A 22,344-nucleotide genomic window follows, 5' to 3' on the forward strand; every position below is an offset into this window, starting at 1 on the left:
TTGCTCTCACTCTCACTCTCTCCCTCTTGCCTTGCCTGCCTATCTGTCCTTCATAGTAAGGCCAGACCATTTTGCCCACCTTTCTCAGATTATGTGCCTTTTCAGCTACCTCTGTTGACGGTGTGTGTTAGTGACAGGGAATTTGCAAACTTTTAACACATTTCTTGAGTCATGATGAAGGGTCTTGTCCCAAAATGTTGACCATTGTTCCTCCCCATAGATGCTGCCTGACCCGCTGGGTTCCTCCAGCATTTTGTGTGTGATACTCTGGATTTCCAGCACTTGCAAAATCCCCAGAGCTCCCAAACCTTTAATCCCCGTTCAGAAGATGTTTGGGGAGGACTGCCTGGCTCGAAATGCCGATGTTTACATGTTGATGCTTTTTGAATAGCTCTACATTTTCTTCTTTAGAAATGGAATTGCTTACTCCTCCACTCGATGGGACGATCCTTCCGGGTGTCACTAGGCAGAGTTTGCTGGATCTGGCTCGACAATGGGTATGATGGCATTTCATCAATAAATCGTCGTGTGTTTTTCCACTGTCTCTTAGACACTCTCACCTGCTTCTGCATTGGGCGGGATTCTTTTAATAATCACTTTTCTGCATGAGCTAGTTCTGTGTGGTTCTGCTTGGAGCCTGACAGACTGGGCATGGGGTTATGCTGCCAGTTGGATTCAAGCTGCTAGTCGCAAGTTGGAAGAATCAATTTCTAATCAGCATGTTTTCGATATTATTTCTGGTCAGGCATCGCCGGTCAGTCCAGAAAGCAAGCTTTGTATCCACTGTGATTTCCTGCCTGATGTCTGATTAAGCAATTGAGTCATAAGAGGGAGATCGCTTGTGTTGTGCACTAGGTGTCATATTAGATACCAGTTATTGAGACTACTAGACATAGGAGCAGACCTCCAAGAGGGCCACAACCTTGTTGTGGGGTTTGGGGGCTTTATGCTTTGGCTCTTGGTAGGGTCGCCCATGCCAAACAGGTCAAAGGGTAGAAGCCAGACTAAGAGTGGTGCACTGGTCCACTCATTCAGCTCAGGGCTAACAATCCTCACTGTTCAAACAAAATTGTTATGGAAACAGCAGTGAAGAATCCTTCTACATCTGAGTGTGACGGTATTCCTGAGTCTCCAGCCGGGGTTTGCAAGACTGACAGTGGTGAAAACCGACATGATGAACACTGCTGGAGGTGGAGGACCATCATTGCGGCCCTGAATGCCAGTGGCATAATGGGCTGTAAGTCCACAGGAGCAGAATCAGGCCAATTGACTCATCCAGTCTGCTCCGCCATTCCATCATGGCTGATTTATTATCCCCCTCAACCTCATTCTCCTGTCTTCTCCAAAGCTTTGCACTGGGTGCAGTGGTGCTAAGTTGTGATCTGGGCCTCATGTTACACGCTGGTGCTGTTAGCTCATGGACACCACCCATTGTCTGATAAACATTTCAGTGAGGCATTGTGTGCGCCATAACTCAACAAACGGGGTTATTTTGTTGGAAATATCAATTAACAGCACCAGCTTTGCAAAAAAAAATAGATGTTTTCAAAATAGAAGTTACTGACTTTACGTCGATGTATGGCACTGACTGGAACCAACCAGTGTCCTTACTGTTACTAATACCTATTGAACATTTCATTTCTTATCCAGGGAGATGGGAAATGAAAATCTTCCTCCTCTCCCTCTATCTGCTCTCTGTAGGTGATAAAATGGCATTAAATCCTTTTCAAAGACAGGAACCTTTAGCTTTAGTTATGGATACTGGAGATGCTGCCAGCCCTACTTAACCTGACACAGTCCTGGTGGGTTTTTGGACGAGGAAGCTAACACAGTGATGCAAGGCCATAAGACAAGGGTGTAGAATTAGGTTATTCAGCCCATCAAGTCTGCTCCATCATTCTATCATGACTCATTTATTGTCCCTCTCAGCCCCTTCACCCCCTAACCTTTGATCCCCTGACTAATCAAGGGATTAGTCAACGTCTGCTTTAAACGGGCTCCCAATCATTTTTATCCCTACCATTAACCGAGGGGTCTGTGGACCCCAGATTGGGAACCCCTTGGCTTTAAATATACCCAATGAATTGGCCTCTACAGCCATCTGTGGCAATGAATTCCACAGATTTGCCACCCTCTGGCTAAAGAAATTCCTCCTCATCTCTGTTCTAAAGGGAACGTCCTTCTACTCTCAGGCTCTGCCATCTGCTCCTAGACTCCCCCACCATAGGAAACATCCTCTCCAATTCCACTAGTAAGATGTGGAATTCTGTGATTACCGTTGCCCTGATAGAGGGGGATATGTGCAGATTAACAAGCAGTCAGCAGGCGGTTCTGCATTATTAACAACTGTATATTTCCAGGGTGAGTTTAAAGTTTCGGAGCGAGGGATGACAATGAATGAGCTGGTCAAAGGACTGCAGGAGAATCGAGTGAAGGAAATCTTCGGTGCCGGTACAGCCTGCGTTGTGTGTCCAGTCGATCGAATCCTTTATCTGGGCCAGGTGAGTCCATTTGATGAGTCACATTCTCTGAACTTACTGTGGTTTTTGCAGACATTATTACAAGTAGCAGGTTGCAAAGGAGAGCAGGAAACTGAAACTCCGACCAATACTCCACACAGGCCGTAATTCAGCAGCATTCAATGCTGCGGGAGATGAAGAATATCCTAAATACACAACGATATCTTAAGCCAAATGTGGAAGTGAGCAAGGGCAGGCTACCCTGACATTAATCCCAACAGAAGTATACTTTGTGATAATGTTTCATTAATCCATTTCCTTGGTGTGGGGTATCACCGAACTCAACGTCTCTTCCATCAATGTTCTGATCCATTATGATTAACCCACAATATCATTGCATGTTTCCCCCTCCCACTTAAATGGATTATACGTACTAACGTCACATTTCATTGTAATTGGAAATTGCTGTAAGGAGTTTTATGCCATAAGATATACAAGCAGAATTTGGTCATTCAGCCCATCGAGTCTGTTCTGCTATTTGATCTTGGCTGATTTATTATCCCTTTCAATCGCATTCTCCTTCCTTCTTGCTACAACCTTTCATGCCTTTAAAAATCAATAATCTATCAACTTCAGCTTTAAATATACCCAGTGACTTGGCCTCCATAACTTACAGTAGCAGTGATCTCCATAGACTCACCACCCTCTGGCAAAAGAAATTCCTCCTCATCTCTATTCTAAAGGGGCATCCTTTTCTGAGGTTAGAAACATAGAAAACCTACAGCACAATACAGGCCCTTCGGCCCTACTTTTAGAAATTACCTCTGTTTACCCATAGCCCTCTATTTATTGATTTAATCCTTCATTCCTACATAATTCTCCATTCTTTCTATCATTGATGTGACTATCTAAGGGTTTCTTAAATGCCCCTAATGTACATATCTGCCTTTACCACCATCCTATGATAAGAAAGAAAGCAATGGAGGCAGTGAAAATTTATTTTTATATTTATTATCAAGTACATTTGTGTCACCATATACAAACCTGAGATTCATTTACTAGCAGGCATTACTAAAGGCCACCCCAACAGGACAGACAAACAACCAATGTGCCAAAGACAACTAGCTTTGCAAATACAAGAAGGAAGAAAGAAAGAATGAATAAATAAATAGATAAAGGAAGAAACAACCATGCAAGCAATAATTATCAAGAACATGAGATGTAGAGTCCATAGGTGAATCCATAGGTTCTGGGAAGAGTTCAGTGCTGGGAAGTGATAGGTAGGAAACGCAAAGAGTTGAAGGAGGAATCTGATAGGAGAAGAGAGTGGGCCATGGACCGAGAAGGGACTGATCATTGTCTTGGCCTGAAACGTGGATTCTTTATTCTTCTCCAGGGATGATGCCTGACCTGCTGAGTTCCTCCGGCATTTTGTGTGTGTGTGTGTGTTAATCTGGATCTCCAGCATCTGCAGAATCTCTTGTGTTTATCAGGAATCCAAGGAGTCTGTGGGGAATGTTTGCACTTCTTCGTGGAGGCTTGGAATCCTTTTCTCTTTCTGCCCGTAACAGCCTGGAATGTTGTTTCTATCTCTGGAGTCTCGTGTCAAACACATGAATGATTTGACCTGCCCTAAAGCAGCTGATTGAATGTAACCAGAGTCTCATTGCTGGGCGGAGAAGTACAGGGCATTTGTTGGCTTTTTTCATTCAGTAGATTTGTTATCATGTGGTGAAGAAAGACACAAAAATTAATCAACTGGTGCTAGGAAGTCAAAGACCCAAACAACAATGACTAGAAATCAAATAAATGGAATAAAAGAATCAAGCGTTAGAAGTTTGAGAGTCACATTGCTGAATGTATGGAGAGTGTATTGACTAGTGTGGAAACATTAATACCTTTGAACGGAAAATCGTACAATAGGCAGTGAATTCGGCCCAGCACATCACGGGTAAAGCCCTCCCCCCAACTGTTGAGCGCACCCACGTGAAATGCTGTTGTAGGAAAGGTGCATCCATCGTCAGAGACTCCCACCAGCCAGGCCAGGCTCTTTCCTCACTGCTGCCCTCAGGTAGAAGGTACAAGAGCTTCAGGACTCGCACCACCAGGTTCAAGAACAGTTTCTACCCCTCGACCATCAGGCTCTCGAATAAAAGGGTGCAACTAAACTCACTTGCCCCATCATTGAGATGTTCCCACAACCAGCGATCTCACTTTAAGGACTCTTCATCTCATGTTCTCGTTATTGATTGCTATTTATTTATATTTGTGTTTGCACAGTTTGTTGTCTTCTGCACTCTGGTTGATCTTTCATTGATCCTGTTACAGTTACTATTCCGTAGATTTGCTGAGTATGCCGGCAGGAAAATGAACCTCAGGGTTGCATATATGTACTTTGATAATAAAAGTTACTTTGAGCTTTGACTTTGGTGGTGAAATGTTGTAGAAAAGGCGGTTCTAAAACTCATGCCGGTGATAATAAACCTGATTCTGACCTTTGTTCTTTCTTCAGAACTACCACATTCCCACCATGGAGAACGGCCCTGAGATAGCTAAAAGATTCCTGAAAGAATTGACGGATATTCAGGTAAAGCTTTGGGGTATTAGAAAACTGTACAGTAGCTTGTAATGAATCATGCTGGCACATTTAAGCTCAAGTTAGTGACTGCACATATCTTCGCACCAATTCTTGGCACAATTTCCTATCATATGCACCACAGCATTTTATGAAGTGTTCCCAGACAGAGCAGAGTATTAGGCTATGTGTTACCTGTAAATAGATATAATTTAAAAAATTGCATCTGGTTGCTTGCATCTCCTCAATTATTTGCCGAGGGAGTGTCCAAAACTCCTCCGTGAGTCATTTCAGATCAGCCAGAACAGTGTCAATGCACCAGTTAATTCTACGCACCATGACTCTCCGAAGCCATCTCGTGGGCGTAGAGAGCTGACAACTGGAAACAAGTCAAAGCTAGTTTTCAAACCACTTATCTTCTCAGTGGCACGAGGCTTACTTCTTGAAACGACATTGGTGCACCAGTTGTTTTTTACACCTGTAACTCCGTATGTCTAAAGTTACACTTTGATTCAGATTGCGTATAATTAAGGGTTCTCTGTATGGAATGTTACTACAGAGAGCTGTGGGATTAGAACACCCTTTCATGCACATTCAGACTAAATGGCTGATTCCAAGCCTGTGGAAGTGACTGAGGATCACAGCTGACTGCCACCAACTGGTCCTGATATCAAGTTACACAGGGCAGACGGTGTCAAGGCGCGGGTAGGATCTCATTTCTGGAACAGTGGGTCTTTAATAAGGAAGTACAAAGGGCAAGATATTCAGTGTGAGATTGGGCTGCCTGTCCCTTTGCTGAGAGACAGAGGGCAGTGGGTGATATCTGGAAGAAAAAGTGACAAGGTGGTTGCAGGATTAACATTAGTCTCTCTGGAATTCTGTAGAGGGAAAAAAATGTAATTCATGGAGATTACAAACGAGAAAATCTGTAGATGCGGGAAATCTGAGCAACACACACAAAATGCTGGAGGAACTCAGCAGAAACCCCGGCTACTGTTTTTCCATAGATGCTGCCTGGCCTGGAGTTCTTCCGGCATTTTGTGTGCGTGGCATTGCGTTCTCACCATTGGGGCATTTAGCTCAGCACTGCCCTCTTTTGGCATAAAGCAGAACCTGCATCCACAAACGAGAGAAAATACACAGATGCTGGAAATTGAAGTAACACACACAAAATGCTGGAGGAACTCAGCAGGTCAGGCGGCATCTCTGGAAAAAAAAGAGTACAGTCGACGTTTCGGGCCAAAACCCTTTGGCAAGACTGGAGAAAAAAAGCTGAGGAGTAGATCTAAAAGATGGGGAAAGGGAAAATAGAACAACATAAGGTGATTGGTGAAACTTGAGCGGGGAGGGGATGAAGTAAAGAGCTGGGAAATAAATTGGTAAAAGAGACAGAAGGTCATGGAAGAAAGAAAAGGGGAGGAGCACTGGAGGGAGGTGATGGGCAGGCAAGCAGATAAGGTGAGGGAGGGTGGGGGGGCACTACTGGAAGTTTGAAAAATCAGTGTTCATTCCATCAGGTTGGAGGCTACCCAAATGGAATATAAGTTGTTGTTCCTCCAACCTAAGTTCCTCACCTACCACCCCACCAGCCTCCGCACTCAGCACGTAATTCTCCAAAACTTCCATCTCCAACAGGATCCCACCACCAAGCACATCTTTCTCTCCCCACCCTCCACTTTCTGCTGGGATAGCTCCCTACTTGACTCCCTTGTCCATTTGTCCCTCCCCACTGATCTTCCTGGCACTTACCCTTGCAAGTGGAACAAGTGCTACACCTGCCCTTACACCTCCCCCCCCTCACTGCCATTCAGGGCCCTAAACAGTCCTTCCAGCTGAGGCGACACTTCACCTGTGAGTCTGTTGGTGTCATAATACTGTGTCTGGTGCTCCTGGTGTGGCTTCCTGTAGCTCAGTGAGACCCAACGTAGATTGGGAGACTGCTTCACCAAGCACCTATGCTCTATCCACCAGAAAAACCGGGATCTCCCAGTGGCCACCCATTTTAATTCCACTTCCCATTCCCATTTCGATATGTCTAGCCTTGGCCTCCTTCACTGTCGTGATGAAGCCATACTTAGGTTAGAGGAACCACACCTTATATTCCATCTGGGTAACCTCCAACCTGCTGTCGTGAACATGGATTTCTCGAACTTCCAGAAGTGCCCCCACCACTCCTCTCCTTCACCATTTCCCATCCTCTCTTCCCTCCCTCTCCTTGTCTCCTTGCCCACCCATCGCCTCCCTCTGGTGCTCCTCCCCACGTTTCTTTCTTCCATGGCCTTCTGTCTCTTTCACCAAATTACTTCCCAGCTCTTTACTTCATCCCCTCCGCATTCAGATTTCAGCTATCTCCTTGTCTTTTTCTCTCTCACCTTTTAAACCTGCTGCTCAGCTTTTTTCTCTCCAGTCCTGCCAAAGCACAAAGTGTCAACTGTGCTCTTTTTCTAGACTCTGCCTGCCCTGCTGAATTCCTCCAGCATTTTGTGTGCATTATTTAGAAGGGTATTGCCAGAACTCAAGGGGCTGACTTATGGAGCGAGGCAGAGTAGGTTGGGACTTTATTCATTCAAATTTAGGAGAATATGGGGTGATCTTATCTTGCTTACTGTTCATACAGATCAGATCATTACACAGTTCACCGAGTTAGAACAAGGTGAAACAATAACAATTCAGAATAATGTGGTAACGGCTACAGAGAAAGTGCGGTGCAGGTGAACAACAGTGTAGTCCTTTCACAAACAAGAAAAATTCTGCAGGTGCTGGAAATCAAAGTAACACACACAAAATGCTAGGAACGCAGCAGGCCGGGCAGCATCTATGGAAAAGAGTGCAGTCAATGTTTCAGGCCAAGACCCTCGTCGGGTCGGGGGAGAAAAGATGAGAAGTCAGAGGAAGAAGGTGGGGCGGAGTGGAAGAAGTACAAGATGGTAGGTGTTAGGTGAAACCGGGAGAGGGTGAAGGGTGAAGAGCTGGGAGGTTGATTGGTGAAAGAGATAAAGGGCTGGAGAAGGAGGGATCTTTTAGGAGAGGATAAAAGGCCATGGAAGAAAGGGAAGGAGAAGGAGCTCCAGAGGGAGGTTATGGGCAGGTAAGAGGGAAATGGGGAATGGTGAAGGGGGGGGGGGCGTGTGCATTTACTGGAAATTCGAGAAATTGATGTGATTGCCATCAGGTTGGAGGCTATCCAATGGAATATAAGTTGTTACTCCTCCAACTTGAGTGTGGCTTCATTGCAGCAGTAGAGGAGGCCATGGACTGACATGTAGTCCTTTACTGTGTCTGAAAGCGATAGAGGTTGAGGGTGCACTCTAACACTAAAAGGCATTATAAAGATCTAATTCTGTTCTAATTTCAGTATGGTCGGAAATCCAGCGAGTGGACAAAGCTGGTCATCTGAACAATGGATCCTATCCACACAGGCCTAAGCTGGAAACAACTCTGTCTGCACTGTGGATACTTTCTCTCGAGGAAGAATCTGGGAAACTTTATTAATCTTGTGCAGTTGTAGAATTAGTCCAGAAAGTAGATTCTGCGGTGCTCTCTTAGGTTCTCTGGTCTGCCTTTAATTTCTTATCAAGTAGTTTATGGGATGTTCATTGTCGCAACTTGAATAATAATTGGTAGCAGTGAGTCTCCAAATGCAGTTGAGACCCATAGTCCCTGGAGTTGGTTATTACTTTGACTTGAGAAGCTGATGATGTTGGAGGGAGAACAGAAGTGTTTAATCCTCAGCTCCTGTCACAAATGGAAACAGAAAATGCTCGGAAAAGATGAACTGATGGCTTTGACCTGTGCTGTTGAACTGACCAGTTAACGTAGTTTTTCTAACAGCTGCTGAGGATTTTCAGCCTTGTTGAGACATGATCTTACTTTTCTGAAAGACATCAACTGGAACTGTCCGAACCTAAAGGCGGCTGAGCTGATGGAGCTGCTGTCTCAGAACACCGGAGGTCTGGATTCAATCCTGTCTGTGTGGAGTTTGTATGTTCTCCCTGTGACCACCTGGGTGACCTGGTTTCTCCCCCAACATCCTAAACACATTCTGCTCCGTAGGTTAGTTGCCATAGTGTGTGTGTGAATAGTAGAATCTGGAGCGGGGTTCCCAACCTGGGGTCCTCAGGTTGTGGGGGGGGGGGGGGGGGGTCAAAGTTTGGGAACCCCTGATTTTCATCCCTGATCTGGAGGGAAGCTGATGAAGATATGAGAAGAATAAAAAAATTAGATTCCTATAGGATTAGTGTAGTTGGGTGATGAATGGTCAGCTTGGACCCAGTGAGCCTGAGAACCTGGTTCCATGTGGTGTGACACTTTACGAATCTCTTGGCTCTGCTGGGTCAGGGTCCTAAGTGACGTGGGGATGTATGTAGGGACTCAGGCACTTTGATGGTCCATCAAAGCCTGACTGCACTTCACTGAAGTCCCATTCCCTCAAAGATCATCACTGCCAGAATGTCATTGTGACCATTTTAAAAATATATACAGTATTCATTTACGGGATGTGGATGTAGCAGCGTTAATTCCCCTGAAAAAATGTTGCTCGTTAAGTCATTTCTAAGTCAGCCGCACTACCACAGGCTGGAGCCCCGCACAGACATGGCTAATGGTGACAGATCCCCTTCCCCAAAGGTCGCTAGGGAACCAGATCAGTTTCTACAGTAATCCATTGGCTATGTGGTCATCAACGCAAAGCATTTAACTTCCTCCTGGTGGGATTTGAACTGGAGTCTCTGTCAGGTTGGTCCAGATCTCTGTCTTACCAGTCCAGGTCAATTGTTCTAATCAATGTGTTACCTATTTTGGCTGTCTGAATGCACAAGACAAAGGCACGTATATTCTGAATAGTTCAAAATCGGAACAAATCAGTGTTTATACGCACAATGGAAGTATTGCTGCATTATATGGTAGTTTTTCTTTTATAATTTATGGGATTTGTTTTAATACTTTGCATTTGCATATGTTTGTCACTTGTGGCAATGCTCATGGTTTATTGACACTATTTTATTGCGTTTATTGACGCAAGGAGATTGCCACTACATCTCTCACTGATTCCTGTTGTGAATTTTTTTCCTCAAGACGGCTTCCATTGTACCGAAGACCTCATCCTCCTGCGCACAGCGAACAAGTTTAAAAAGTTGCAGCCTGTAAAAACAACGATAGCTCTGTTTTTGGGACTGGTGCAGTGACTGCTCCGGGGAGGGGTGGGGGGGGGGGAAGACTGGGGAGCAAAGGAAACGCACACAAGCGGCTGGGAATCCGTGCAGTCAGTGCTGAAGGAGGCTAACAAGTTACCGATGGCGTGAAAGGATACGTGGTCAATGCAGAGTCTCCTCCCAGTCAGGAACTTGGAGCTACCTGTAACGAAGCCACTTTCAGTACTTTCTCTGTTTGTGTTGTCGTCCATTGATTGAGAAGAATAGGGCTGTCACAGTGCCCCCACTGATAAGACAGTGCTTCATAATGTAATGCAGTCAACTCCATCCAGAAGCTTTGTATCAAATAAACTCTTTACCCTTCAACCTCATTCTGTGATGGTCACTCATGGACTATGCAGTGCAGGGATCTACTTGATTCAGAAAGTTTGTCTGGATCAACTTCACTACTTAATCATATGTATCTGCCTGTCTGACCCAAATATTTCATTAAATCAATGTTTATCTATATTTGGTTGCATTCCCTCAGTCTGTGTGTGTTTGTATTTGCACACACCTAGTGTGAAACTTGTGAATCCGTGCAATCGGAGCAGGACATGTCGGTGTGTTTCTCCATTCAAATGGTTTCGGCATCGTATGCCTGTCTGGGTATTACAAAAAGCTGGTATCACTTTACTTTATTGTCACCAAACAGTTGATACTAGGGCGCACAATCATCGCAGCGATATTTGATCCTGCGCTTCGCGCTCCCTAAAGTACAAATCGAAGTAAATATAATAAAAATTTAAATTATAAATCATAATTAGAAAATAGAAAAGGGAAAGTAAGGTAGTGCAAGTCAGGTCCGGATATTTGGAAGGTACGGCCCAGATCCGGGTCAGGATCCGTTCAGTCTTATCACAGTTGGAAAGAAGCTGTACCCAAATTTGGCCGTACGAATCTTCGAGCTCCTGAGCCGTCTCCCGGAGGGAAGAGGGACAAAAAGTGTGTTGACAGGGTGGGTCGTGTCCTTGATTATCCTGGCAGCACTGCTCCGGCAGCGTGTGGTGTAAAGTGAGTCAAAGGATGGAAGATTGGTTTGTGTGATGTGCTGGGCTGTGTTCACGATCTTCTGCAGCTTCTTCCGGTCTTGGACAGGACAACTTCCATACCAGGTGGTGATGCACCCTAGAAGAACGCTTTCTATGGTGCATCTATAAAAATTAGTGAGGGTTTTTGGGGACAGGCCAAATTTCTTCAGCTTTCTCAGGAAGTAAAGGCACTGGTGGGCCTTCTTGGCAGTGGACTCTGCTTGGTTAGACCAAGTCAGGTCATTTGTGATATTCACCCCGAGGAACTTAAAACTTTTGACCTGTTCCACCTGCGCACCACCGATGTAGATGGGGTTGTGCGGTCCGCTACTCCTTCTGAAGTCAACAACCAATTCCTTTGTCTTGCTGACATTGAGGGATAGGTTATTGTCTTCGCACCAGGCCACCAGGTTCTAATTTCCTCTCTGTACTCCGACACACTCACGGACCACACAACTGCATGGCATTTTAGTTTAATCCTTAGATGTGTGACCTGTAGGTTTAGCCAACTTCAGCTGGTCTCTGTCATTGTATCCACCTGCTATTCCAACTGGGTTTGTGATCGGAGTTGCTTTAAAGTTGAACTGGGTCAGCTCGGAAATAACTGTCCCACTTATGTCGTCTAGGAGTTTTTTTTATAAACATATCCTTTAATTAATCTCAGCACTAACCCGGTGATAGTTATAAAAAGACAATCACCGTTTCGCCTTCTGCACTTCCACCAAGTCACCCCCGACCTTCTTATTTTTTATATAGCGATACAGCACTGTAATGGGCCCTCTGGCCAGCGACCCTGACACCCATACGTCCAATTAAACTGCTAACCTGTACGTCTTTGGGATGTGGGATGCAGCCACGGCAGGAATTGAACCTGGGTTGCTGGCATAGCTACAGCATCACACCAACTGCTACGCTCCTGTCCCGCACCTTTTGTGCCGATTACCGACTGGCTAATTGCACATCAGGATAGCAACGCTGGTCGAGGTGTTGCTTCACAACCCCAGTGACCCATATTCGATCCTGCCGTCCCATGCTGACTGTGTGGAGTTCACACGTTCACCCTGGGACTGTGCGGGTTTCCTCTGGAATGCTCCGGTTTCCATCCACATCCCAATGACCTGCTGGCTGGCTGGTTAATCGGCCTTCGCAGGTTGCCCCTAGTATGTCGGTGAGTTGTTAGAATCGGGGGGGGGGGGGGGGTTAATGAGAATGTGGGGAGAATATAAAATGGGATTAGTGTAGGGTTAGTGTACATCGGCACTTGGTTGGAACGGACTTGACGGGCCGAAGGACCTGTTCCTGTGCTGTGTGACCTTGCGGTGATCTGGACTTCTCGCAGAGGACAGTACATTACAGGCGTTGGAGACTGGAGAGGCGAGTACAAAGCTGCAAGGCAGAGGAACGGCTGCTCAGAAGAAGAAATGAAAACCATAACAAGCAGTAGCCTGAGAGAGAGGTCGAACCACGTGCAGCTGTCACGCATGAGAAAGGAACTGATAGTTTCGCTCCCTGCTTATGGTTCTGCGCTGGTGAGGGAGCGACTGTTGTCAAACCCCGTGACTCGTCCAGTGCTTTCTCCTGGTTTTCATTCTGGTTCAGTGTTGGATCCAGTCGGACTTTAACCCTGAGGTTGATGAGGGCAGGGTGGTGAGTTAGGGCAGGGTGACTATCGAATATTGCGCAGGCTCCAGGACCTTGACCAATATGCTGTATGTAGGGCTTCCCCCTTACTGCTTATTCAAGGGTTCAGATATACCCTTGAACAATTTTTCACCTGAATTTGATAAAGGATACAAGCATAATTACTTTTTCAAAGGGAGAATTTGGAGGAGTTGCCCTGGGGACTAAAGGTAGAGGCGGGTTAGTGTAGGGGGAAGAGGGTGATTGGGTTGGGGTAGCTGGAGGAGAAACTGGCCGGATTGTGGGAAAGGTCTGTGGATATTTGGGAGTGACACGGTTTAGATTTGTGGTCATGAAGAGGATCTGGAGCTGGATGGTGTGTGAGAGAGGCTCTGGGTTTATTTGGAGTGAGGAAACTGGGACATGGGGCATTTGGTATGTGGGGTAGAACTGGGGGAGTTCAGTGTGTAGGGAATAGAACTATGAATATTTGATGAGTTCAGGTTCGGACAGAGGGTGTTTGGTGTGTGAGGGGTGGGACTGGGGGTGTTTGGTGTGTGAGGGGTGGGACTGGTGGTGTTTGGTGTGTGTGGGATGGACTGGGGGTGTTTGGTGTGTGAGGGGTGGGACTGGGGGTGTTTGGTGTGTATGGGATGGACTGCTTGTGTGTGGGATAGGACTGGGGGTGTTTGGTGTGTGGGGGATGGACTGGGGGTGTTTGTTGTGTGTGGGATGGGACTGGGGGTGTTTGGTGTGTGGGATGGACTGGGGGTATTTGGTGTGTGTGGGATGGGTCTGCGGGTGTTTGATGTGTGTGGGATGGGTCTGGGGGTGTTTGGTGTGTGTGGGATGGGACTGGGGGTGTTTGTTGTGTGTGGGATGGGACTGGGGGTGTTTGGTGTGTGGGATGGACTGGGGGTATTTGGTGTGTGTGGGATGGGTCTGCGGGTGTTTGATGTGTGTGGGATGGGTCTGGGGGTGTTTGGTGTGTGTGGGATGGGACTGGGGGTGTTTGATGTGTGAGGGATGGACTGGGGGTGTTTGGTGTGTGTGGAATGCACTGGGGGTGTTTGATATGTGTGGGATGGACTGGGTGTGTGAGGGATGGACTGGGGGTGTTTGGTGTGTGGGGGATGGACTGGGGGTGTTTGGTGTGTGTGGGATGGGACTGGGGGTGTTTGGTGTGTGAGGGATGGGACTGGGGGTGTTTGGTGTGTGGGATGGACTGGGGGTGTTTGGTGTGTGGGGGATGGACTGGGGGTGTTTGGTGTGTGTGGGATGGGACTGGGGGTGTTTGGTGTGTGAGGGATGGGACTGGGGGTGTTTGGTGTGTGGGATGGACTGGGGGTGTTTGGTGTGTGGGATGGACTGGGGGTGTTTGGTGTGTGAGGGATGGACTGGGGGTGTTTGTTGTGTGTGGGATGGGTCTGGGGGTGTTTGATGTGTGTGGGATGGGACTGGGGGTGTTTGATGTGTGAGGGATGGACTGGGGGTGTTTGGTGTGTGTGGAATGCACTGGGGGTGTTTGATGTGTGAGGGATGGACTGGGGGTGTTTGGTGTGTGTGGAATGCACTGGGGGTGTTTGGTATGTGTGGGATGGACTGGGTGTGTGAGGGATGGACTGGGGGTGTTTGGTGTGTGAGGGGTGGGACTGGGGGTGTTTGGTGTGTGGGATGGACTGGGGGTGTTTGGTGTGTGGGATGGACTGGGGGTGGTTGGTGTGTGTGGGATGGACTGGGTGTGTGAGGGATGGGACTAGGGGTGTTTGGTGTGTGTGGGATGGACTGGGGGTGTTTGGTGTGTGAGGGATGGACTGGGGGTGTTTGGTGTGTGTGGGATGGGACTGGGGGTGTTTGATGTGTGAGGGATGGACTGGGGGTGTTTGGTGTGTGTGGGATGGACTGGGTGTGTGAGGGATGGACTGGGGGTGTTTGGTGTGTGGGGGATGGACTGGGGGTGTTTGGTGTGTGTGGGATGGGACTGGGGGTGTTTGGTGTGTGTGGGATGGGTCTGGGGGTGTTTGATGTGTGAGGGATGGACTGGGGGTGTTTGGTGTGTGTGGAATGCACTGGGGGTGTTTGGTATGTGTGGGATGGACTGGGTGTGTGAGGGATGGACTGGGGGTGTTTGGTGTGTGAGGGGTGGGACTGGGGGTGTTTGGTGTGTGGGATGGACTGGGGGTGTTTGGTGTGTGGGATGGACTGGGGGTGGTTGGTGTGTGTGGGATGGACTGGGTGTGTGAGGGATGGGACTAGGGGTGTTTGGTGTGTGTGGGATGGACTGGGGGTGTTTGGTGTGTGAGGGATGGACTGGGGGTGTTTGGTGTGTGTGGGATGGGACTGGGGGTGTTTGATGTGTGAGGGATGGACTGGGGGTGTTTGGTGTGTGTGGGATGGACTGGGTGTGTGAGGGATGGACTGGGGGTGTTTGGTGTGTGGGGGATGGACTGGGGGTGTTTGGTGTGTGTGGGATGGGACTGGGGGTGTTTGGTGTGTGTGGGATGGGTCTGGGGGTGTTTGGTGTGTGTGGGATGGGACTGGGGGTGTTTGATGTGTGAGGGATGGACTGGGGGTGTTTGGTGTGTGTGGGATGGGACTGGGGGTGTTTGGTGTGTGTGGGATGGGTCTGGGGGTGTTTGGTGTGTGTGGGATGGGTCTGGGGGTGTTTGATGTGTGAGGGATGGACTGGGGGTGTTTGGTGTGTGTGGAATGCACTGTGAGTGTTTGGTATGTGTGGGATGGACTGGGTGTGTGAGGGATGGACTGGGGGTGTTTGGTGTGTGTGGGATGGGACTGGGGGTGTTTGGTGTGTGTGGGATGGGTCTGGGGGTGTTTGATGTGTGAGGGATGGACTGGGTGTGTGGGGGATGGGACTAGGGGTGTTTGGTGTGTGTGGGATGAAGTGGGGGTGTTTGGTGTGGGGGGGTGGAACCATTGGAGGGTGCTATACGGAGTGTCTTGTTATTGGGTGGAGGAATGGTGCATGGACTGTACTCTAGGAAAGTGTTGCTGGTCTCACCACTGGGTGAAACACTGGTTTACATTTTGAATCCTGAAGATCCAGCTATAAAATCACATTCCTTCCAGATAGACACTGTCTCGCCCATGTCATTACTGTCTTGTTCTACAGTAAAATATCCCCAAAAAATGAGGCATTTGTCCAGGATGCTGTTTGCTGGCTCCTGTGGCTCATCTCATCTCAAATTCAAAACCTCTGCCAGTTCTGATATGACCATTGTCATCAGTGTTACTTGTGTTTGTCTTTACCAAGAGCTGTTAGTGTCCTTCTTTCGGTATCTTTAAGCCGCAAAATGTCTTGTCAGTGCTGCTGTTGAATTGGAACTGTCTGGGCTGTGCTCTAACTCTCCACAAAATGTCAGTAAATCACACAAGAGAAAATCTCCAAAGCTTGTACCTTGGGAGCTTAATCAGAAATACAGCTATTTAGAAGTAGGATGGCTTTCAGTAAAGCCAGCCAAAGCTACACCTGATGTTATCCTGGTTTCTTGCTAGTGGACGTTGGCCGCTTTCTGATTAATGCTGCTGCCATGGTCACCTGGGGCTGATCGTTAGCTGCATATTGCATTTTTGTTCCTCTAACACAATATTTGTGCACCTTCTTTCAAGTGCGGTTTATAACTGTCTTTCAATTTCCAAAGTTTGTCATGCATCCTTGCACTGGTATCACATCCACCATATTCCTTCAATCTGAAATAAAAGAATTAAAATGTGCTTTGTGCTTTGCTTATTGAGGAGGTTTTAGTGATTGTAACTCTCTGCGTGTGTAACTGAGTGGAGGTGCAGTCTGTCTGGTTGCAGACAAACCCTTGGTTGCTGGTGTACACTGTTCTTAGGAACTACATTCAGTAACCACTTTATTGTACACCTGATTAATAATGCAACTATCTAACCAGACAATCATGTGGCAGCAACTCAATGCATAAAAGCATGCAGACATGGTCAAGAGGTTCAGTCATTGTTCTGACCAAACATCAGAATGGGGAAAGAAACGTGATCGAAGTGACTTTGACCGTGGAATGATAGTTGGTGCCAGACAGGGTGGTTCGAGTATCTCAGAAATTGTGGACCTCCTGGGATTTTCACACACAACAATCACCAAGAATTTACAGAGAATGATGGGGGCGGGGGGGGGGGGAGAAATAAGCATCCAGTGAGTGGCAGTTCTGTGGGTGAAAACATCTTGTTCATGAGAGAGGTCAGAGGAGAATGGCCAGACCATTTCAAACTGATAGGAGGGCGACTGTAAGTGAAATAACCACACGTTACAACAGTGGTGTGCAGAAAAGCATCTCCAACCACACAACACGTCGAACCATGAAGTGTGTGGCCTACAGAAGCAGAAGGCCACACTGGGTTTCCCTCTTGAACCTAGTAAAGTGGCTACTGAGTGTAGTTCTTATTTCTAATGTCAGTGTAGGCTTTTGACAAAGTCACTTGAAAACACTGGCATGTTCCTCATTACTTAGACCATAAGACATAGGAGCAGTGTTACACCATTTCATCATGGCTGATCCCAGATCTCATTCAACCCCATACACCTGCCCTCTCACCATATCCCTTGATGCCCCCCCCCCCCCCCCCGGCCAATCAGAACTTCTTAAACATATGGAAGGAATGCGGTGGTAGGTCATTCTGTGGAGACACAAGAGTCTGCTGGTGCTGGAATCTGGAGCAAAAACTAAACTGCCCAAGAACTCAGCAGGTCAGGCAGCATCTGTGGAGGTCAAATGTTTCAGATTGAGGCCATGCATCCTATGACTGAATGCCTCATTACGCCATTTCAGGGGCAGTTACGGGTTAGGCTAAACCTGGTCTACTCGAAAGAGCATTAGGGCCAAAAATTGTACTATTTTGTGATTACTATGTTGACAAATTTCACGACATTTGTAGGTGACATTAAATCTGATTCTGATAAGTATTTTTGTTAGCAAAATTCTAGGTTTTATATTGTTAACTCCTCCAAGAGGAGCACAAGCTTATGCTGGTTTGGAGGCTCGCGTGCCTCAATGACCCGGACAGCTATGTTGGCTGAGTCAGGACTTTAGGCTTTGACTCCTGGTAGGGTCGCCCACGCCAAACAGGTCAAAGGGTAGAGGCCAGACTGAGAGTGGCCCACCGGTCCTCCAGGTTCGGGGGTTCAAATCTAGGCCAACAACCCTGAATGGTCAAACGAAATCGTTACGGAACCAGTGGTCTACATCTGAGTGCAACGGTGTTCCTGAATCTCCGCCCGGGACTTGCATGACTGACAGTGGTGAAAACCGAGAGGAAGCCCTGAACATTGCCAGCGATGGGGGATCTTCATTGCTGCCCCCAATGCCGGTGGCGTAATAGGCAGTAGAGACATTCTTATCTGATTTTAAATTATATATGGAACTTGAGTCTCTGTTTTGGGGGGGTTATTAACCCAGGGTGCTTTGTTACCAGGTTACTCTACACCTCTCACCTGGTTTAGTAGTCGGATTAACCTGCAGCCCAGTCCGAATATCCATATCAGTGACCAAACCAATCCTCTCCCCACCACACCAGCCCACATGGGGAGATGTCCCCTATTTTGTGCAATAAGAAATTCAAAAGTCAGAGAGGCCTTGCAAATATTGAACAACCATTTATATTTAAAAAAAGGTTACCAAAATAACCAGTGTCAGCCTTTCACGGTATGTAGATAATCTTAGCATAAATAAAACAATTAATTCATAGTGATGAATAACTGGTTAAATAAATAATATCGGAGGCGATTGCTGAAGTTTCAGAGCTGTGGTGCGTATCTATCTCATCAGACGATCATTTCCACCGGATCTGGTGAATTGGGGTTGACGCGTTCGGACTGCACGCATGCAGTGCCCGTCCTTGCCTGCGAACAGCCGCGTTGTTCGAGGTTTCCGTCGTTCCCTAGCCGGTTACTGGCGGCGCCTTCCTTAAACGTGCAGTTCTCTTCTAGCTGGGGCTGAAACAGACACGGGGTCCAGAGTTGTGAAGATCGTAAAAGGCGGGACTCTGGTAAGTGCTCAGGTTTCCAACCTCGAATTCACAAAGTGCGGGCAGCCGCTCCGCCCTCTGTCCCTTTCTTGCCCCAATGTGTCATTTCACTCTGCTCCTGATCCAAACGGCCCCCATTATCCTGTCTCCTTCCCCTCTGTCTGTCCATCACCTGCGAACTCCCCCCACCTGTTCCGATCTTCACCTCACTCTACTGCATCTTCGACCCATTGTCACTACCTGAGACCATCTTCCCCGCTCACCTGCCAGCTCTTATTCCACCCTTCCCTCCACCTGTTTGTTTACGCACTTTCCCACCCCCCACCCCACTCTCTCTCCCTCTCCAGTCCCGATGAAGGGTTTCGAGCCAAAACATTGACTCTCCATTCCCCCTCAGAGTTGCTGCCCGACCCGGTGAGTTTCTCCGGTGTTTTGTGTGCTGCTCAGGATCAACGTCAGCTTCATTTTACCCGGAGATACGGCAACCCCGATTTGACCCTAACCCCATCACGGAATAATTTAACAATGTCCATCTTTGGACTGTGGGAAGAAACCGGAGCACAGGGACTGGACTCTGAACTCCCGACGCCCCGTGGCCGGAACTGCGACGCGCTAACCGCGACCCTACTGTAACTTCTGTGTCTCTTCATCAGTTCTGATGGTCTCCCACCTCCTCCACGTTTCGCCTTACAACAGGAGACCCGTTGCTATTCCATTCCTCTGCAGGCTAGTCTCCCTGACACCTCTGAGTCTCCCACCACAGCAGCCAATTAACCACCAACCCACGCGTCTTCAGGATCTACTTAGAACAGTACAATACTGGACCGGGCATTTGGCCCGTGGTGTGTTGATCTTGGTGTCAGTTTATACTGAACGCCCTCCTATCATACATAACCCTCCAATCTCCTCATACTCATGACCACCTGAACACCCCTAAATTTCCACCGAACTGGCCACCCTTGGTAACCTATTTCCAGACATCTACCAGTCTCTGCATGAAAAAAATTTGCCTTTAAACACCCTACCCCCTCAGCCTTAAAAGCATATCCTCTGTTATCTTCTTCCCCTCTGCCATCTGATTCCTAAATTGAATGGACACTACCCCACTTCTTTAAATATATTATTGTTGTTTTTACACAACTTTTAATCAATTCCATGTAGGTATACTGTACAGTAATTGATTGAGTTATTATTATTCTATATCATGTATTGCATTGAACTGCTGCTGCTATGTTAACAAGTTTTACGACACATGCTGGTGATAATAAACCTGATTCTGATTCTGATCTGCCATTTCTACCCTGGGGAAAAGATTCTAACTGCCTACTCCATTTTTGCCTCATAATCTTAAAAACCTCCATCAGGTCTCCCCTCGGCTTCTGAGGGAGAACAGCCCAAATTTTATTCAGTCAGAGGTACAACACAGAACAGTCGCTCCCAGCCCCTTGAGCCCCACTGCCAGCGACCCACTAATGCAACATGAGACTAATCACGGGGCAATTAACCTTTTAACCCTCGATGCTGTCAGGGGATGGCGCCGGAGCAAGGTTTGATCAATGTGGATTGTGGATTTGGACTCTTAGTTCAGGTTTATAACAGTTCTGGCTGCTTCTGTACTGTTACTATGTTTGGGTTATCTTTGAATCAAGATGGCCTACAGACAAGAAACACTGGGCTAAAATAAGCCTTTTGATTTTGATTTTCACATTCTGTGTTTCTTGATCTTTTGTTGTTGCTGTTTGCCCTTTTTTTTGCACGAGGTTTGGGAGGGGGAGGGGGTTGATGTTTGATGTTGGTTCCATGGTTCTTCATTGTTTCGTGGCTGTCTGTGGGGAAGATGAATTTCAGGGTTGTACACTGCATACGTACTTTGATAATATAACACACAGTCTCTCCGACAGGAAGCCTCATGTACTGCCTCCTCGCTGGCAACACACAAACTCCTTTTGGAATTGGGCTGAACTACAGAGGACAGGGAGGAGGTCTGGCCCTTGCACGCAGGCCCACCGGCGTGTGGACGCACCCCTGGTGCTCGTGAATCGGATCCCTTTGTGGGCAGGCTCGGGAGAGACGAAGGCTATGGGAGTGAACCCGGATGGCAAATCTGGAGTGGAGCCCCTGAGGAGGCTGGACGTCACTGCATATCACTGGCGCCAAACATATTGCTTCATAAGCTTTCCTTTGAGCTACACCGTCGAGGCCAAGAGAGAGATCTTGACCAATGGGCATCTCAGGATCTCCAGACCTTCCGCCCAGACTTGTGATGATGATCATCACCCATTGTCCTTTGAGACAGACGGGTGCCAACCAACCACTTTGATGATAAATGTGCTGTGAATCTTTGAACCAGCACATCTTTGGACTGTGGGAGGAAACCAGAGTACCAGGAGGAAACCTACACGTTCTCGGAGACGTGCAGAATACTTACAAGCGATGTTGGAATTGAACTCTGATGCCCCAAGTCATGCTAACCACTACGCTACTGTGAATTGTCCAGCTTCTCCTTATAGGTCATATTTTCTAATCCAGACCGCATCGTGGTAAACATCTGCACCCTCTCCACAATCTGCACCCCCATCCTATAATTGAATGACGAGCAGCGAACACAATACTCGGTGGCCTGAAGAACGCTTTCTGTAGCTGCAGCACAAATCCCTTGCTCCTGTACTCGACAGCCCTACCAATGAAGGCTAGCGCACCTTCTGCCCTCTTTACTGCCTTGTTCACTTGCACAGCCACGTTCAGTGAAGGGAAATCAGGAGCCCCAGTCGGAAACTGGTCGCAAGAAGGACGTGCAAACTCCACATGGCCAGCACCCGAGGTGAGAATTGAACTGGTTGTTGGGGCCGCGAGACAGCAGTTTTACCAGCTGTGCCAAAGTACCTGTATATGAACCTGACAACATACCGCAGTCCCTAACCACTGGGAAAATCTGATTGGTATCCCTTCTGTTGGGCTTCTAAAATGCCACTTTGCTTTCAACACATAAAAAAACTGGTTTAAAGAAAACATGTTTGAAAACATTAAACCTTAATATTGTTAACATTGTTTTATAAAAATGTCTTAAAAACATGGGCTGGCTGTTACAGAGCTCCCCTCCCCCATGATACTATGGAACTCTCAGCTACATCGTCTAGATTTTATCTTGATTTTCCCTGCTTCTAGCAATGCCAAGTCCAAACCGTAAACCAGGAAACGTTCAGTATTTTGTTTTATTTTATCTTGCCAACACCGCCAACTTGTATTCCATTCATGCCCTTGATGCCAATAAAATTACTAAGCGTTCTACAGGAGTGAAATAGAGAAAAAAAATCAACACAGAACTGATGCAGAAAGGAAACAGTTGGACAAGTGGCCAGGGGTTTGGATGAAACTAGATTTGTTGGGGCGTTTTAAAGATGGAGAGGTTGAGAGGCAGGAAGCTTCAAGCTCGAACTCCAGACTGACCTGTGGAGATCGAGGGATTAGAA

The 22,344-nt window shown here is 47.3% G+C and overlaps 2 protein-coding genes across 8 annotated transcripts in view; one reads left to right on the forward strand and one right to left on the reverse strand.

Moving 5' to 3' along the window:
• LOC132383000 (branched-chain-amino-acid aminotransferase, cytosolic-like) overlaps window positions 1-10,694 on the forward strand; it is a 39,761-nt gene extending 29,067 nt beyond the window's left edge. Inside the window, exons 8-11 of the mRNA XM_059953665.1 lie at window positions 412-497; window positions 2,361-2,501; window positions 4,972-5,046; window positions 8,390-10,694. Of these exons, the coding sequence (XP_059809648.1) occupies window positions 412-497; window positions 2,361-2,501; window positions 4,972-5,046; window positions 8,390-8,431 (344 nt within the window). The 3' untranslated portion in view covers window positions 8,432-10,694. The remainder of the gene's footprint in view (window positions 1-411; window positions 498-2,360; window positions 2,502-4,971; window positions 5,047-8,389) is intronic.
• Window positions 10,695-18,496: 7,802 nt separating this feature from the next.
• The window catches only part of LOC132383002 (uncharacterized), a 93,667-nt gene continuing 89,819 nt past the window's right edge, over window positions 18,497-22,344 (reverse strand). For all 7 annotated transcript variants that reach the window (XM_059953673.1, XM_059953670.1, XM_059953667.1 and 4 more), the window contains one exon: window positions 18,497-18,842. In XM_059953673.1, coding sequence (XP_059809656.1) covers window positions 18,672-18,842 — 171 coding nt within the window. In that variant the 3' untranslated portion in view covers window positions 18,497-18,671. The remainder of the gene's footprint in view (window positions 18,843-22,344) is intronic.

Source organism: Hypanus sabinus, chromosome 29, assembly GCF_030144855.1.
Source record: "Hypanus sabinus isolate sHypSab1 chromosome 29, sHypSab1.hap1, whole genome shotgun sequence".
NCBI lineage: Eukaryota > Metazoa > Chordata > Chondrichthyes > Myliobatiformes > Dasyatidae > Hypanus > Hypanus sabinus.